At 42.8% G+C, this 18,047-nt stretch overlaps 1 protein-coding gene across 1 annotated transcript; it reads right to left on the bottom strand.

Annotated features, from left to right (window-relative positions):
* Positions 1 to 11,780: 11,780 nt before the first annotated feature.
* Positions 11,781 to 17,597, bottom strand: LOC125706502 (ammonium transporter Rh type C-like). The gene is made up of 11 exons (XM_048973225.1): positions 17,307 to 17,597; positions 15,724 to 15,916; positions 15,129 to 15,279; positions 14,840 to 14,987; positions 14,526 to 14,692; positions 14,170 to 14,307; positions 13,837 to 13,973; positions 13,563 to 13,687; positions 13,302 to 13,375; positions 13,001 to 13,074; positions 11,781 to 12,896 (listed from the first exon to the last, which is right to left on the bottom strand). The coding sequence occupies exons 1-11, from the start codon at positions 17,530 to 17,532 to the stop codon at positions 12,863 to 12,865; spliced, it is 1,467 nt and encodes a 488-aa protein (XP_048829182.1). The 5' UTR covers positions 17,533 to 17,597; the 3' UTR covers positions 11,781 to 12,862.
* Positions 17,598 to 18,047: the final 450 nt, after the last annotated feature.

Here is an 18,047-nt window from a genome sequence, read left to right on the forward strand (position 1 = left end):
ATGGAGGAAGTGTTATGCCCTGTTGCCGGAGCAGCTTCATCTGCAGTCTCGGACTGGCGAAGGAGAGGGCTCGCCAGCTAGCTAGCCGGTGTAGAGCTCCGTCGTTCGCAAACATTTTTTGAAACAAGTCTCAGCATTTATCAGGTGAGGTCCCACAACACCTCGGGGTCCCGGCGGTTCCGCTTGTTTGACAGAAAGTCGGACTAGCGGCACTTAAGGTTTCACCGAATAGACACAGTACCGAAGGAGTGTAGTCTTTTCTCGGGTCACTGGATAGCGTCCATGTTTCGCAGCCACACGGCAAAACAGGAAAAAGATCGTTCTTACGATTACCATTTATGAAAACACGTATTTGTAAGGCACACCTTTACATGCAAAACATCATTAGAGTAACCAAATTCCACAACCCACCAGGCCAGATCCCAAGGCGCAGCAGTGCGCGACAGTTTGAAAACCACGGGTCTAGTTAGTAGGGATGCACTCGAATACCAATACATGATTCCGAAACACACAAATAATGCATTGTAAACATATTTTTCCCACCAAAAGATTTGTGTTATTATTCGGAAAAAATCAGTTCCATGATTGACTTGTCTACGTTTCATAAAATCAACTCAAATCATTGTGGATGGCCAAAATATACAAATGCGCATTCTGTTTGAAACATGTACAGGACTTTAATTTCACTCACTCAGTGGTTCTACAATTCGGTCCTCAGGCCCCACTGCCCTGCTTGTTTTCCAGCTATCCCTGCTTTGCACACTGCTGATTACCTGGATCAGGTGTGTTCAGTCAATCAAGCTGAAAGATAGCTGGGACTTGTGTGTGGGGCCTGAGGACCGACTTTGAGAACCACTGCACTAACTCATCATTCCATTTACTGCCCTTATAAAGTGATCCCTATATTCTGTAGTTGATCAGACAGAGGGCCAAGAGCTAAAAATTGTGCAAATCTAAATTAGGCCTATTTCTTGCCTGGGATTTCTTGGCCCCAGACGTTTCAACACCCTAAGAGCGCTTGACTCTTTTGCATAAAGACTTTTCCTATCACGGTTTAAGACATTTAATGGGGATTCTTGGGAGATTTGTGGTCAGTCGCAAACTGCATTACCACTTCTAAATTACGGCTTAAAACACAATTTTACTCCCAACATTTGGGTGTGTTTGATGTTTTAGTTGTTTAATGTTTTAATAGTTCCAGTAGTTTTCAATTCTGTCATTGTCGATCTGTCTTAATTACTGTATAAATTTCTAATTTATGTTAAACTTGCCCTATTATGCATTATCACTTTTAAATCTCGTCCTAAAACTCTTTTATTTTGTTAAATAGCAGTTGAGTCTGTTTAATGTCTGTCTTTCTAGTTTTAATGCTCCTTTTGTACGACCCTTTGGATTGACGCTAGTTATTTTTAAATGTGCTATAGCGCCTATAAACTCGACATAAATATATCACACACATTCACACGCACGCGCATGGAATAAGCCTAGCTTTTACGCTAAAATTCTATTTTAGGATTTAAAACATTTGAAATATCCATTTTCACTTTCAATGAAGTATCCCGTTGCAGAGAGCGCCATCTGTTGTTTCAAACGTTTTGTACACGATTAACAGCATTCCTCAGTCTTCTGGGCCCAGTTTTTCAAAAGTAATGCAGTGGGATTTTGGATCACGGATTGGATCAAATCTTGGAAATGGGTTTTTCAAAAGTAAAAGAGGGATTCTGAATTAAGATCAGACCACGTAATCCAATCTTACATTTGATTTGGATCAAACCTGCTCTTTGGGTTATTCAAAACTTTGAAGTCAGATTTGGATCTATTTGATCCAAAAAACAGGATTATCCTGATCCCATCAGAAGGGTGGATTCAGTTGTGATTTTTTGACCCAAATAATCCAAATAAAAAAATGATCACAAACTTAATGATTACTGGTGATATATAAATTCCTTCATATTTGAAGCCTATATGAAGCATGTCACATATAATGATATTGAGATATGGTAAACAACAACAAAATAATATCAAAGCTATCAGATGTCAAAGAAATGTCACTGTTGCTCATAGCTCTATAATTCCACAGTATATTAATGACAATGACCACAACAGATATACTCATTTAGTCATTTAATAGCAAAAGTAATTTCTCACAATTGCATCTCTAATTGCATGTCCAGTGTGTCCTTCATCATGTAAGAACATTGGTGGCTGTCCTGTAAATGATTTTTGACTTTTTGACAGTATTGTTTTTGTTTTGTTATTTCACATTAGAGCAAACTAAAAAAATGTAAAAAAATTTTTTTGTTTTTGCAGTGTTTCTGTTTCTTACAATTAAAACAAACAATGGCTATTTGTGGCCACTGGTATTTTGCCTACCTGTTGTTTTTTGTTAGGCCAGTAGGCTACACTGTTGGTTCCATTTAAGGCTTTGATAAACAGGATTTAGTAATGCTGAAATGTGATATTTGGATCACAGTGACCCAACCCAATATTCCTTTAAAAAACTGTCATAAAAGTAAGATAGATCAGTTAATCCTGGATAGCAAAACATGGGATTTCTAAATCCGGACCAATTTGATCCAGATAAAATTTTTTGAAAAACTGGGCCCTGGAGAACTGGCTTCTTTTTCACAGACTCGGGTGTTTGTATGCTCTGGTGGATATTGTACTCAGTTAAAGCAGAAGCCTTCCTACTGCTCACTCACCGGCTTTATAGGACTGTCTGTGCTAACATAATCCACTCCAAGGCTCTGAAAATGAGCAGTGAAGCACCTTCATTATTCCATGCCGACCACAATGAAGCTATAATATTTTATGGCCTATCACTTACCCTCATTTGGAATTTGGTTACCTTTCCAGATAAACTGGTTGATTTTATGGGTTACGATTTTCCATTCTTTGTACTTGTACTTGTCAAACAGAGATTCCTTGTTTACTTGGTTAGTGATGATAAGGTTTAAGGATGACTATATGGTTAAGTATAGTTAAGCCCCAGCGTTGTGGTATGTGGAACCCTGCACTTTCCTTATAAGGAAGGATAATCAGCCTACTGCAAGGAGACTGAGGGTTTATATCTTCTAGCTTATTTGTTAACACTGGCAGATGGCAAGTTAATAGACACAACACAGGTGATGAAGGTTCAAGGTTCCTTTATTGTCATCAGCAGCTTCATACATGTACAAAGAGTGATGAAACAATGTTTCTCCATGGCCCCGGTGCAACATATAGTAACATATAGTACACTTAACATCACGGTAACAAGCAAGGTGCACACAGGCAGTAGATAAATAGTGCAGAGATAATACATTTTTGTTTAATGTGGTTCATGATTTGGACCAAACAATGTTGGACACAAACGAATTACACAGAGGTTTATTCCTGTTTCCCTTTAACCATTATCAGTAACAGGCCCCTAGGGAAGAGCTTGGTTATTTGATGTGTAACAAGGCAGTAGCTGGGTCACGCCTAGGATGGAATTCTGCTTTGTCATTAGACACTCACATGCTAAGGGCATTTTGCGGACGTCGATTCATCATACGATGCTCATGGATCATGCGAGGAAACATAAAGCCTTTTTTTTTTCTTTAAGCAATCCCCATTACTAGATGTGTGGTTTTCAGTGTCGTTGCTGGAACCTGTATTTGACACGCCACCTGGTGGAAGCTTTGAGAACACCAACAAAAAAATAAGAAGGGTCTCTCACGCTTGTGTAAGCAGATACGGGAGCACTGACTGGGGCATTTCGCTTGGCTAGTAAAGGTGAGTTTTACTGTAGGACGCATAACAAATAATTATTCTAATGTCACTAATATTCTAACGTCAATGTAATTTAAATGAATACCATGTTCTCATCTTGTGCCAGAATTTCAATGAGCTCAAACGATACTCCAAAATACTTCTGAGTGCATGGAGCACAGTGTCATACACCCTCTGCATGAAATATGACTCAAAAGCTTTTGTTCTCTTATTACTTCACAGTTGTATTATAACTATATTATGAAATTGCATTTAACTGGCAAAAAATACTGATCTTCAGCAGTCATCATAGTATATCTAGTGAGAGAGCTGCCCATGAGAAGCAGGCCCATGAGAAGCAGGCCTATGAGAAGCAGGCCCATAAGAAGCAGGCCCATGACAAGCAGGCCCATGAGAAGCAGGCCCATGAGAAGCAGGCCCATGACAAGCAGACCCATGACAAGTCGACCCATGACAAGTCGACCCATGACAAGCAGGCCCATGACAAGCAGGCCCATGAGAATTTGGCCCATGACAAGCAGGCTCAAGAGAAGCAGGCCCATGAGAAGAAGGCCTATGAGAAGCAGGCCCATGACAAGTAGGCCCATGACAAGCAGGCCCATGAGAAGCAGGCCCATGATAAGCAGGCCCATAACAAGTAGGCCCATGAGAAGCAGGCCCATGACAAGCAGGTCCATGAGAAGCAGGCCTATGAGAAGTAGGCCCATGAGAAGCAGGCCCATGAGAAACAGGCCCATGACAAGCAGGCCCAAGAGAAGCAGGCCCATGAGAAAAAGGCCTATGAGAAGCAGGCCCATGAGAAAAAGGCCTATGAGAAGCAGGCCCAAGAGAAGCAGGCCCATGAGAAGAAGACCTATGAGAAGGGCTTGTGGTGTAGTTCTGAATTTCGCTTTTTCTGTCTGTAAAGGTGAACGTATATCAGGAGTCCTTGTTCTCATCCTGTTGGGCCTTACACAGACATACATGGACTTTGCACCACTAACAACCATAACTTAGCAATAAAAAAATAAAAATAAATAATTAGTTTAGTTAGGGAAACTCATTAGGGCATCTTTATTACTCAGCAATTTATTCTGGGTGGATGCCCAGCTTTCATGCTTGCAAGCGAGAACTTTCCACAATTAATTACTCTTATTTATGTTAATTAAATGTTTTATTTTGGATTGTAACTAATCTAGTGCTTTAAATCCCAAGCAAGTTCTCATTTAACTGACAATGTTGCTGGACCTTCTGAAAGTGGCCCCACAAGGACATGGGCCTTGCCACAGGTTCCTGTGAAGTTCTCTTCTGCACCTGGAATTTGTGCGACCTTATGGACCTGCATTTTGGCCTGAGGGGTTAGGGCTGCTACTTACATGACAGTGGGCGCACTGGTTTGTATTTCACTCGAATGCCATGGTGTGGAGCTTCATTGTCTCTGGGATTCACATCAGCCATGCAGCAAGAGTACTGTTGCCGGACGTAGGAACACCACGACCCGACTGTCTAAAGCCTAAATGAAGCGGAGACTGTCAGCCTGCTGGACCACTGATGGGAATTTCCCCTCTGAACAAATGCGGGTTTCAAGTTCTGCGGGGGATCTCCACCTACCCCTGCTGGCTCACTGCACAGCCAGACACACCCATTATTACCTTTTGGTCACACAAGTCGTTTTTCCCTGCATAAAACTGCATGACTTTGTATCAATGCACATGCAAACTTATAAATATGCAGAAGGTCATGTGACACTCAGTGTGAATGAGTGGGTCTCCCACCACTGAGACACCATCCTCTCTTATTTATAATCAGCATGGGACAGTATGATTAACTGCTGTCTGGCTTTTACACTAAGAATGTGAGACTCTGGCTTATGTGCGTGCGTGGGAATTGTGCCTCTGTGCGACTGAATCATGCAATAATAAATTTCTTGTGTAATTTATGCATTTATCTGAAGGAATTTATGATTACCAGAACCAGTTTAGGAATGTCTGTATAACCAGAGAGAGTCTGGTAAAAAGATTCACACCTGGCTGTTGCCTAATGCCCAAAATTAATCCCTCTTTAGGACATTATAAATTAGGCAATGTCAGTGGCTGCAGGGTAAAGGCTGGAAACTGAAGGGACACAAGTGATCTGCCGAATTTAAATGCTTTCTGGCCTCCCAAAAAATCTAAACTGAACTGACACTCACGTGCGATGTGTGCTAATGTTGGAAACTAAAATTCTAGAGCCTAAAACAGAAAATACCACTGTTGCTCTGGTGATGAAGCCAGCAGAATCATGGGCAGCTCTCTAGTACAAACTAAGCTGAGGACTCCTAAAAACCCAGCAAAGCACAACCAATAGAACAGGTATCTACAGGTCAGCAGAATTGGAATCTGTCATTCAGGGGAACAGCTCCCTGCCAGCAGGTCCGCAGTGGTCAATCAGGAGGCTCAGGCCTAGAGAAGCTAGTTGGGAGGGTCAGGCCCAGAGTGGCTAGTCTGGAGGATCGGGCCTATAGTGGCCAATCAGGAAACTTAAATAGTAATTAAATAATAATTCCCGGTGGGTAGCTCTGCTGTTGTGCTGATCGGAAACAAAATAATTTCACAAGTTTAAAATTGAGTCGGTCGGAAACAGAAAATTTTTACAAGTTTAAAATTCTACAAGAACCTTTCAGAATGTTACCCAGCGAGATTTCTCTCCCTCATACACACGTGTGCATGCACATGCACACACAAACGCATGCACAATAGACCACGATGCATAGAGAAATGTGCAAATACATGGTGTGTTAGGGAATGAGAGGTAAGACAAACGAGTAACAGTCCACGTCAGGGAGGAGGCAGGAGGGTCAGGTGGACGTTACACATAATCCATATCGATGTTTCAGTTTTATGTTTATGTTCGGCTTTTGTTTTTATATTCACAGCCTGTTTCGACCATGCAAATGGCTTGTTCATATATTTAAGTGAAACTTCTCAGGCATAAAACCCCTGGGCCGAAAATGAATCCCACCCCAATGCTGCCTGCTAGCCCTAAGTAAACACCACCCCTTTGATGTTTCTGGAGTGGGGACAAATAAAAATGAAAGTAGAAAAGAAGACCAGCAATTATTCAAAGCCAGTTATCCTTGAAATTTCATAACGTCATAGACCCCGTGATTTGCTTGGGTGAATATCGCCGCAGTAGTATGTTTGCTACTGTTTTGTTTGCTACTGTTTGCACTATTGAGAAGTGAGTCAGCAAGAGGACAAGAGATGGTGAACGAGTTATGGACAGAGAGTCAGGGCAACATCACATGGATTTAATAAGGCAACTCATTTTGGGAGCGGTCATGATCCAGTCTCTTTCTTAAATGGACATTAAAGGTGCCCTGTTAATACTTGCATGGATGATAAAGTGTTTTTGGATGTCTGGAAATAAATTATTGGATTAGAAAGCTCCACCTTGAATACACCCATGAATATTTCAGTAGGTCATTTGCTGTGCAATACCGAACCAGAAATATACAGATATTGAGTTTTCATATATGTAGAAGTACGTGCAGAATCTCCTCACACTAGATTCGACACTGCTGCACAATCATTGAACAGCAAATGAGGAAATGTACACACTTTATGGTGTCTAGTAGTCCTTCACAGCACTGCCCTGTTGGTGTTAAGTTAGAAGACAGCCACTATCCATCTGTCTTCTAATCACTAATGATTTTGCTGGGTGGGCAGACGATCCCATTGGGTGGGCCATGCCCAGCCCCCACCCACCCACAGTCACGCCCCTGGTTCGCAGCATATAAAGAAAAGAGACAAGAAGAATGTCTGAAATGTTCTTCTCATTTGAAAACCTGTCAGCAGCAATGTGCCACATACCATTCCATAAGAAAACAGACTATGAAGGCACTCTTTAAAGACCATCATGCTTCCCTTAGGGGTAACTCTTCAAGTTCAGTAAATAATCCAGCTGTACAAATAGGTATGTCATCTCATAATTAGGGCATATTCCAAAGAGCATATCAAACAGTATGTGGTCAGCATGGGGGAAGGAAAGCAGGCCCAGCTCTAACTTGAAGATATAGGGTGAACCTCATGTGTAAAAAAACGGTTTTGCTGCGTTTCTGTTTACAATAACAAAAAAATGTAGCTGGTCGGCATCTATCCCACAACCCTGAGCAGAATAAACGGTTAGAAGATGGCTGGATGGAGGTTTGGCATTTACACAGCCTTGCTGAAAATAGAATTTTACTGACTGCCAGCATATGGTGCGGAAAACCCCAGAGCATTTAGGCCGGAAAACATCCAAAAAGTGGAACGCAAAAGCAGCAGACTTGATGTGCTGATGGTTTTTATTTCTGCCGGGGAAAAGTCCATAAAACAGCCCCCTCATCACCTCTTCATGTCATCCTTAGGCACAGCCAGGCCACCGAACAGCTGAAAGAGGGATGCAGCCTCCTCATCACCTCCTCACGTCATCTTCAGGCAAGTGGGCACCAGCTAAGGCCATGTGGGGACTGATCACAAATGGAGGGTCATGTTTCAAATGGTCCACAGGAAGGCCTGTCATTAGGAATGGGCATTGTGGGAAATCAGTCCCTGCTTTCTTTCCATTACTCTGCTGGGAATGTACTGACATGCATGTGTGTCACACTTTATTACTGCATCATATATATCTTGGGATCAGAGTTTTCCCCATAGAGATGAATGGAGAGCACAAACCTGTGTGTGTGTGCATATATGTGTGTGTATGTGTGTGTGCGTCTGTGTCTGTGTGTATGTCTATCTGCCTTTGTTTGTGTGTGTGTGTGTGTGTGTGTGTGGGTTTGCATAGATTACATTTCAGGACCAAATTGTCCCCAAAGTGCAGTAAAGCCTGAAAATTCCCTACTTTTGGGGACATCTTTTAAGGTCCCCATTTGGATAACCCCAGTTTTATTAAAATCTGTGAATGCAATCAAAAAAGTAAAAATCTTGTATTTGGGTTGGTTACTTATGGTTAAGGTTAGGGATGAGTAGAGGTTAAGGGTGTTGTGATTGGGATTAGGGTTTTTTCCATATAAATGAATGGACAGTCTCCATTTAGATGGGTACACCAATATGTGTGTGTGTCTGTGTGTGTGTGTGTGTGTGTGTGTGTGTGTGTGTGTGTGTGTGTGTGTGTGTGTGTGTGTGTGTGTGTGTGTGCGGCATGTGCGTGCGTGTCTGTGTCTCTGTGTGTCTGTGTGGTCAGGCATGTAAAATCTATGGCCAACAGAAATCTTACCAACCCTTTCTCAATTAAACCGAGCCCTTTCTGGAACAAAATAAGAAAAAAAACTCAGACATGTCCTTTGCTGTTTTGCTCTTCCTCCTCACACCTTCAGAGCCAATTAAATCATTTGTGATGGGCTGTGTCATGGTTTGATTGGACTGCCAGGCTTAAATAGGTTGGGGTTAAACTCAAGATGTGTGGAATCTGTGAGCTGTCAAGGATTACATCTGTGGTTAAGAAGCCAAACACTGGAGATGGGTATGGATGATAGCGAAAAATGATGGGTGGCACTACCGAGGGATTAATGTCACTTCTTTTCAGTGATAACTTAATTGATTTTCATTTGCTAAGGCTGTCAGCTTATGCTTCTGAAGCCTAGTTTCATCATTAGGAATTAGCACCTAAACCATCCCTTCTTTCATATACTATATTAATCAAGAATTGGATAAATTGTTCAAGCAATGAAGTGTCCTTGCTTCCTATTGGCTAGGTTGTAGCCTGCAAACTTATCTTCATACTCATGTCCCAAAAATATTAATTTTAGATTTTTATGTAAACAAAAGAGCCAGTCTTTCCAGACACTGTCATTATGCAACCACTGGTTGAGCAACAGCCTGAGGTTCTTTGTGATGAATTCACTCGTGCAACACTAAAAAACTATAGGATCTGAAGTGGAATATTTGTGCTGCCTGTAGTGGGTGTATAGTGTGCACGCCGTGACAGTGCATTTAGTGGGAGCCAGGAACACACTGTGAAGGGCATACAGTGTACATGCAGTGACAGAGCATTTAATGGGAGGTCAGGAACATATTGCACAGGGTCAGGAACATGCTACAAAGGGGGTGCATTGCGCACACAGTAACGGTTCATTTAGTGTATGCGCAGAACACACTGTGAATGGCATACATTGTACACGCAGTGAAGAACCATTTAATGGGAGGTCAGAAACACACTGCAAAGGGTCAGATACATGCTACAAAGGGGGTACAGTGTGCACATAGTAACGGTGCATTTAGTGGGAGCCCAGAACACACCGTGAAGGGTGCACAGTGTGCACACAGTGACAGTGCTTTTAGTGGGAACCAGGAACACACTGCAAAGATCTTACACTGCACATTCAGTGACATTGCATTTAGTAGGGGCCAGGAACCCCCTGCAAAGGGGGTATAGTGTGCACACAGTAAAGGTGCATTTAGTGGGGACCAGGAACACATTGCGAAGTGCGCACAGTGTGCACACAGTGATAGTGCTTTTTATGGGGGCGAGATAGACACTACAAAGGGTACACATTGTGCACACACTGAAAGTGCATTTAGTGGGAGCCAGGAACACACTGCGAAGGGCGTACAGTGTGATAAAAACCTGTTATATTGACATTGTGGGGGGTTTTCATTCTCCACAAGGGGAAATTCAATTTTATAAAAATCTGTGACTGCAAAAAACTAAAAATGCCAAAAAACTTCTAATTATGGTTTGGGCTGGGTGGGGGCCTGGGTTGTCATGTTGGGATTAGAGTTTTCCCCATAGAAATGAATGGAGTCCCCATTAAGATACTATCACAAATCTCTGTGTGTGTATGTATTTGGGTGTGTGGGTGTGATTCCTCTGGGTGCTCCGGTTTCTTTGCACAGTCCAAACGCATGCAGTTAAGCTAATTTTAATTGTCCAAATGTATGGCCTGCAATACCCTGACATCCCATCCAGGGTGTAGCTCAGCCCCATGCCCTGTACTGACTGGGATAGCCTTTGGGGACACTGACCAAGAGAAATGCTTAGAAGATGGATGAACGTGTCACTCGTGTGAATGTGCAGTATAATCCAAATGCTGCATTATTATTGTTGCTGTATATATCAGTTTCTGAAAGTCACATTATGTGTCTGAAAGTCACATGCTGTTTCTGATAGTTATCTGAGGTGTTGGACACATGAGCCAATCCAGGGAGAAAGCTGTCAGGTTCTGGGCTGCACTGCTTCTCAGAGACCCGCAGTGCAGTGACCTGGCTGGGAGGATTTGCTGATGACTCATGCCAACCGTGTCCTTGTCCTGCAGCTCTGTAGATGTTCAGTCGAGGGAGATTGCAGCCAATAACTTTTTATTAGAGCAGACGATGCCCTTGCAGTTCTTGTAAATGATATAATGTTAGTACGGCCAGGCCAGCTAGCAGGTCAGGACACCAAGAGTTTCTTCGCCTCCTTTTTTGGTGTTTTGTGTTTGTGTCAGACAAACATGTCCTGACGGAAAAAAATCTGAACTCCATTACAACCTGCTGAATTGTTTAGAAGCCAGTGGTGAGGTTCCTGCTGCTGATCCTAAAGCTGTCAAGCACAATGTAGGTATGACACTAACATAAGAAGGTTCAGCCTTCCTGGGCTCAGGGGCCTAAGCGAAGGGACAATAACACACAGGCAGGTGGGATAAACCGTGGACATCTGATGCCCTTTTCCCACTGATATTCATAGATTTGTCTAGGCCTTTGTTCTGCGATGGATCAGGCATCACCTTTAGATTCCACCTGACTAGCTCCTTCCGTCTTTGATAGATATTACATTAACCAAAATTAAGATCCCTTCAAGGCTTGATTTCAGCTCACCTAGAAACTGATCTTGCTTGAAACCATCTGAGCTTAAGCCTGATGATTTCCACTTGTGAAATTTGCCATGAGTCATAAGCCCAGACTTGCTTCCGTCTGTTGTCTCACTAAACTAGTGAGACCTGTTATATCTTAATCAGCATGACATCGACTCAAGGAAAATATCAAGCAGGGTCGCTGAATGGAGACAGATTTTCTTTCAATCTAGATCAGAAAGAGGGACCATCAGGATATAGGTATGCAGCCCTTTATTGTTTTCTTAGAAATGAGAACAAGCTTCTGTGCAAATCATCTATTCTTGACATACAAAACATTGAAACCTCAGTTTACTCAGAGTGCTACAACTAGGACAATAAATGAATGAAGGGAAATTTGCGTGTCAAATAAACTGGATGGAAATGGAAAAAAAAATAATCACAATTCTCGAAACTGTGTACCTGATACCTTTGGATTTTCAAGGAAAACAGTGAGTGATTTCACACTTAACTTTTGCCAGTTCAAAAGTGCCATATAGAAAGTCTTGAGATCCATCTTGAAACAGAAATACCACATCCCTAGCATACTATTCCAGAGTACTACTCTCCTAGCATACTATTCCAGAGTACTACATCCCTAGCATACTATTCCAGAGTACTACATTCTATAATAGAAAAGAAGCATGAAGTGCGTTTTATGTGAAGAACTAAGGTGTCTATACACATGGTGTAAACTTAGCCCGTTCAATAGTACGCACATATCATATAATGGGTTTACATAAATAAAACTTAACTGCCCACAACAAATGGTACATGTAAATAAGAGAAATTGTAAATGCTGTGTGTCACACTATTATCTTATATGACAATCATAGAATGTTTTTGCTTAATACATTCCACAAACACAGAACATTATAAAGAGAAGGGTTAGGGTTTTATGGGAAAAGAGACAAGTCAGGATTGTAGTGGGAACAATGAGTGACATTATGCAACAGCAATTTCATCAGTTTCACCAGCATATGAGCAACCTTCTCGCACGCCTGAGCTGGGATCTGACGTGCCACAGAGCATGACATCCAGGAAAGGGGAGCACAGGCATCCAGGAAAAGAGAGCACAGGCATCCAGTAAAGGAGAGCACAGGCATCCAGGAAAGGGGAGCACAGGCATAAAGGAAAGGAAAACAACATTTCTGTTAAGACACTGAGGATATTATAAACACTCTGTAAAACATACCCAGTCTATCTAAACTAAACTTTAAGAAGTCATTTATTATTTGTCCCAAAATGTGAGGCAATGATTTGCTCGTTGCTGAGGTGGAAGAGTGCTGACTGAAGACACTAGCTCTGTTCCACAGAGAAGCTGGACTGAGACCTGAGGACAGAGAAAATGAGTAACTTTCAAAGCCTCCTTGGTTAAATACTTAACACTGCAGACAATGAAAAAAAACTTGCATCACTGAAACCAAGAACGCTCACATGTCACGGTGCTTGTTGGTCATGTGGTTGTTGTACTCCAGGACAGGTGGGATGCTCTCTTCATCCTCAGGCAGCTGAAAATGACATTTCATCGGTAAGCTTATTTTGCCATGCAAAATGGTGATTTCATCAAATGTCGACATCATCACCGCAGCAAACTGTTGTGAAGCCTGGAGATGCCGACATACTACACTGGCAGTGTTGACAGCATAATGTCATTTTAAATGGTTTGGTAACAAACTTCAGTGCAAAAGCAGCGGCGACGACACCGTGAGTAGGCCGACTGACTTTGAGATCTTACCTCCCAGTACACCTCATCATCAAAGCAGCCGTCGTCTGCAGGATCTCCCCAGATGGGAAGCTTCAGGATGATGCCTGCAGAGAAAGATGGAGCAGAGTTTGGGCTTCCAGTGTGTACCACTTCAAGTCACCTTCATTCTTGCCCTAGAGAGCTGTGGCCTCAGTTTCTTGCCTCTTTCCAGGCAGTGATAAGAGTATGCAAGACAATATTTTCTGGTTGGCGCTCTGCTAAAGGAGCATTGGTTTCATCATCTGCACTCACCAACCAAAATTCCTCCTCCAATGCCAAAGACAAGAGCCACACACATTGCTGCTGCCTGGTACCCTCCCTGGATGGTCGGAACCCTGTTTTGAATTGGCCCCACAAACTGAAAGTTGTTGATAAGTCTGTGGAGACAAGCAGCAAGAAGATATAAAGGATGGATATCTTCAGCACATTCTGTATGGTGCCCAAAGTACCCGGTGCCCTGCACCAGGCAATCCTGCCCAAAGCCATAGGACAAAGAACTATCAATTGGCAAGCAAGGGGTCCTCACCCTGCAGAGCTATAAACATCTTCTGTGGCAGCCGCAGCACTGATGGCCCCCACGATGCCCCCAATCAGACCAGGCATGGCGTGGAGATTGTGGATCCCACAGGTGTCCTGAATCTTTAGCCGTTTCTCCAAGAAAGGCTGGCAAGATTCACAGAAGAGTCCAGGTTTATTGTGGCTCATAAATATTGGCATGTCTCCTCAGAAATTCACAGCGTGTGATTATCACTGCAGTACCTTCTAATGGGAAACACATTCTGGATGTTTTTACATTCCGGACAATGGTGTAGCTGTGATGAACATGAGTGGGGCTGACTATGGACGACCTCGGACTTACTGTGATATAGATGTAACCAAGAGTTGAGATGATGCCACAGAAAAAGCCCACGATCAGGGAGCCATAGGGCGTCAGCATGAACTGAGCGGCCGTGCCGACAGCCACACCACCAGCCAGAGTGGCGTTCTGGATATGAACCTGCATCAGGACAGAGGGAGCAAGTCAGCCAAGGTCAATTAACACAGCCTGTCTAAAAATCCAGGGTGACTGCAAACACCATAGAGGTCAAAGAACCGAACTGGTAATCTTTAACTGCAGGTTCTAATCTCGGACCTCTTACCGCTAATAGACCTTCTGAACTATAATAGTTTAAGATTCGGACACAAAATGAACAACAATAATAAAAGATAGAGTACCATGTCCAATTTGCCCTTCTTCTGGAAGAGGCTAGAGATGGCCATGGTAGTAAGGACGGAAGCTGCCAGGGACAGGTAGGTGTTAATGGCCGCCCTGTGCTGACCATCACCATGGTACACCGTGGCGGAGTTGAAGCTGGGCCAGAACATCCACAGGAAGAGTGTACCTGTGCGGATACACATTCAGAAGCTCCGTCACCTTACACTCCTGCCTTTATCATCATCGTTGTTGTTTTTATTCTTGTTAGGTAACCGATACACTTAAATCCGCAACCAACCACAAGGAAGCTCATTTCTGAACAGGCCAAACTCACCAACCATGGCAAATACATCTGAATGATACACGGAGCCCTGCAGACGTTTGCACTGGTCCAGGTTTGGCCGATAAAGCACCCAGGAGATGGTCAGACCATAGTAGGCCCCAAAGGTGTGGATTATCATGGAGCCACCAGCATCCTGAGCCTGGAGAGGATAGAGGGGAGTCCGAACCCGGAGGTGAGAGTCACAGAGAGATACAGCTGCACATGACCAGCTGTGGACAACCAACATGACTTCTAAGGTAAACAGCATTTCTGTTCCCTGGTTCCGTCACCTGTGACTTACACGCAGGATTTTGATGATGATGAATTCCTCCACGGCGTAAAGTGTGACACCAAAGAGGGTCATGACCAGCAGCTGGACGGGGCTGACCTTGCCGAGCACGGCGCCGTATGCAATCAGGCATCCCGCCACACAGAAATCAGCGTTGATTAAGCTGCATATAGCGACAGCACTTGGTCAGAGGCGGACACTCACAGAACCTCTTTATGTTAAACTTCTAACACAGAGAATGCAATACACATTTCACTGCAGGCTGTATGATGCATGTGACAGATAAATTTTTTATTTGAATCTGAATGATTCATTAACACAGCTGTACATTTCAGCAGACCAGTCAGACAGACTGCAAGGACATACTCCAAAAAAGAGCTGCTCGATCTTAAACTCGACAGACAGACCTATGAGGTGTGATTCCCTTTGGCTCTAGGCAAGAGTTCAACAACGTAGGAATTCATACAATGGCTTGTCAACTTAAAAACTACCTTAAGATGAATTAAGGTCACAGAAGATGCACTTTAAAGTTAATTTAAATTTCACATGAGTCAGCGTCTAGAGATAACCTCAAACTGACAGGCATTCATGGAGACGCCAGGCTTACTTCTCCACTCCGATTTTGATCTTCCCATCAGTGTAGTCCAAGGAATGGAACCAGCCCTGCATCAGCAAAGCCCACTGGATCCCAAAGGCGGCAATCAAGAAATTGAAACCCACAGCTCCAAAGCTGTAGCGTTTCAGGAAGGTCATGAGAAATCCGAAGCCGACAAAGATCATGACGTGGACATCCTGGAAACCTGCGGTGAACAGGGACATGACAGGAGTGTTTTTCGGGAGGCAGGGTCCTGCCCAGAGGATAGGGCGGCTGGACCGCAATGGTGCAGCACAGTTTCTTGTATAGAATCTTATCTAGGATTAGGAAGAGCCAGGGCAAAAAGCAGCGACACTGGTACAGAACTATGGTCACCAACTGGTAGGAAAGCATCAGAGGACTCCCCCCCAGTTTGAAATCCCGATGCAGTGAACCTCAGATTTGTGTTCCGTGAAGACAGGTGTCCACAACACAGGTGCTGCCTAGACTACAGTCTGTTAAGGTAACAAAGCACAGCACCTGCACTACACAGTATTAGCACAGGAATCGATTCAAAAGAACTAAAATGTCTGGTGGTCCAAAGAGGGAAGCGCTCCTTGAGCATCAGTTTAGCTTATGTAGTGTTTTAGGCAACTAGGAATAGAGGGATTTGATTTTCTCTGCGAACATAGGTTGAAATAAAAGTTTGGTGACATTTTAATTCGTCAGTTTGATTACAGCCACGACATAAAACCGTAATGAGCCACTGCCCCTTTGGCGTTAAAATCTACAGAGCCCGGCAGGACAGGCGACTGCACAGCAGCCGAAATGCTGGCCACCGGGAAATTTACGTATGTAACTGTAAAGTTGGTTTCTGGACCCGTCTGCAGCTCCCACACAACAAAAGCAAGCCTGAATATGATGTTACCTTACAAACACACGAACTGCAAGTGATACCCGCAGACAAGACGGGATCACGTTACTCACATGTAAAGACAATTGCAAATGATCATGTACTTAAGTAATCAAAGAAGTCGGCGTGAAACGTACGTTCAGTCAGTGACATTACTAATGATGCATTATTACCATTACTCTAAAACACTGACATTGAAAGAGGCTGCAAAAGCGACCGTTGGTTACTTAATAAACCTATAAATAACTTAAATAACTAACATAAGACATAACTAACATAATAATAAGACAACATGAATTATTATTACAAAATAAAGCATTGCTAAGCAAAAATACACCTTCAGAGTTTCGTTACTTTTTATATCATTCAGTGATATAAAATAATAATTATTTTTTAAATTAGATTATTATGAATATTATTATTAATGCAATTACTAACATATGCCTATTATATTTATTATCCATAACTGAATGTTTGATTAAAATTCAGCTCTAAATATAGCGAGCGGCAATATTGTGCTGTTTTTAGTTTTCTATTTATTTCCGAAAGCAATTACGTACGTGGTTCTCTGATAGCAACCGCAACACAAGGTATCCCATTGACCTGCCACATATTCTCGGTGGACCTGAAACTACAGCCGCTGTATGCTGCAGCTAGTACGTTAAGCTCTAAGTTTTGCGCTACAGTGTAGTGTTTCACTTACTTGGGTATCTGAAGTAAAAGTCATTCTCGCTGTCGCTTGTTATGTTGTGAGATTGTTTGTATTGAGGCCAATGAGCATCGGTTTCGGCATCATAGCGCATGAAGACGCCGAAGAGGATGATCATAGCTATCTGCCAGACGAAGCACACAGCCGGGAAACTCGGTCGAATATTAGTATTCTTCGGCAAGCAAGTAAAACAACCAATGCACTGCAAGCAATTCCCCATTTTAGACGAGGCTGTCTAAGACTTCGGTGTCGTCGAAGCTGTTTCTTCAGTGAATCGGATGTTAATTTTGTTTCCTTTTATAAGTCCGGCACAGAGGTGTGTCCATCGTTGTACTTCTCTGCTCCACCCATTAATGTGACCTGTGACAATTCCGTATCTAAGGTGAGGAGCCACATGTCAGTCACTTGAAAATATTTGCCGCTTGATTCCCCCCCACCCAGGACTCACACATATTTTTCGACAATTAGACAACTAGAATACAGAGTTTTTGCACCGCATGTTTCTGGTTGTTGTTTCTGGGAAATAATAATAATTAAATAACTATTTATGCATCAGTGCAAATTACCGAAATGGTTACAAATGACAGCTGACGCCAGCTTGGTATGACATTAATGTGATGTGCTAGGGCTTACGGCTGTGAAAGATGAGGTTTAGCTCTAAAACAGCTACTGATTAAGACAAATGACATATTAGTAGTTACTGCTGCCTGCATCGGTAAGAATTTTAAGGAAAGC

Source organism: Brienomyrus brachyistius, chromosome 13, assembly GCF_023856365.1.
Source record: "Brienomyrus brachyistius isolate T26 chromosome 13, BBRACH_0.4, whole genome shotgun sequence".
Lineage (NCBI taxonomy): Eukaryota > Metazoa > Chordata > Actinopteri > Osteoglossiformes > Mormyridae > Brienomyrus > Brienomyrus brachyistius.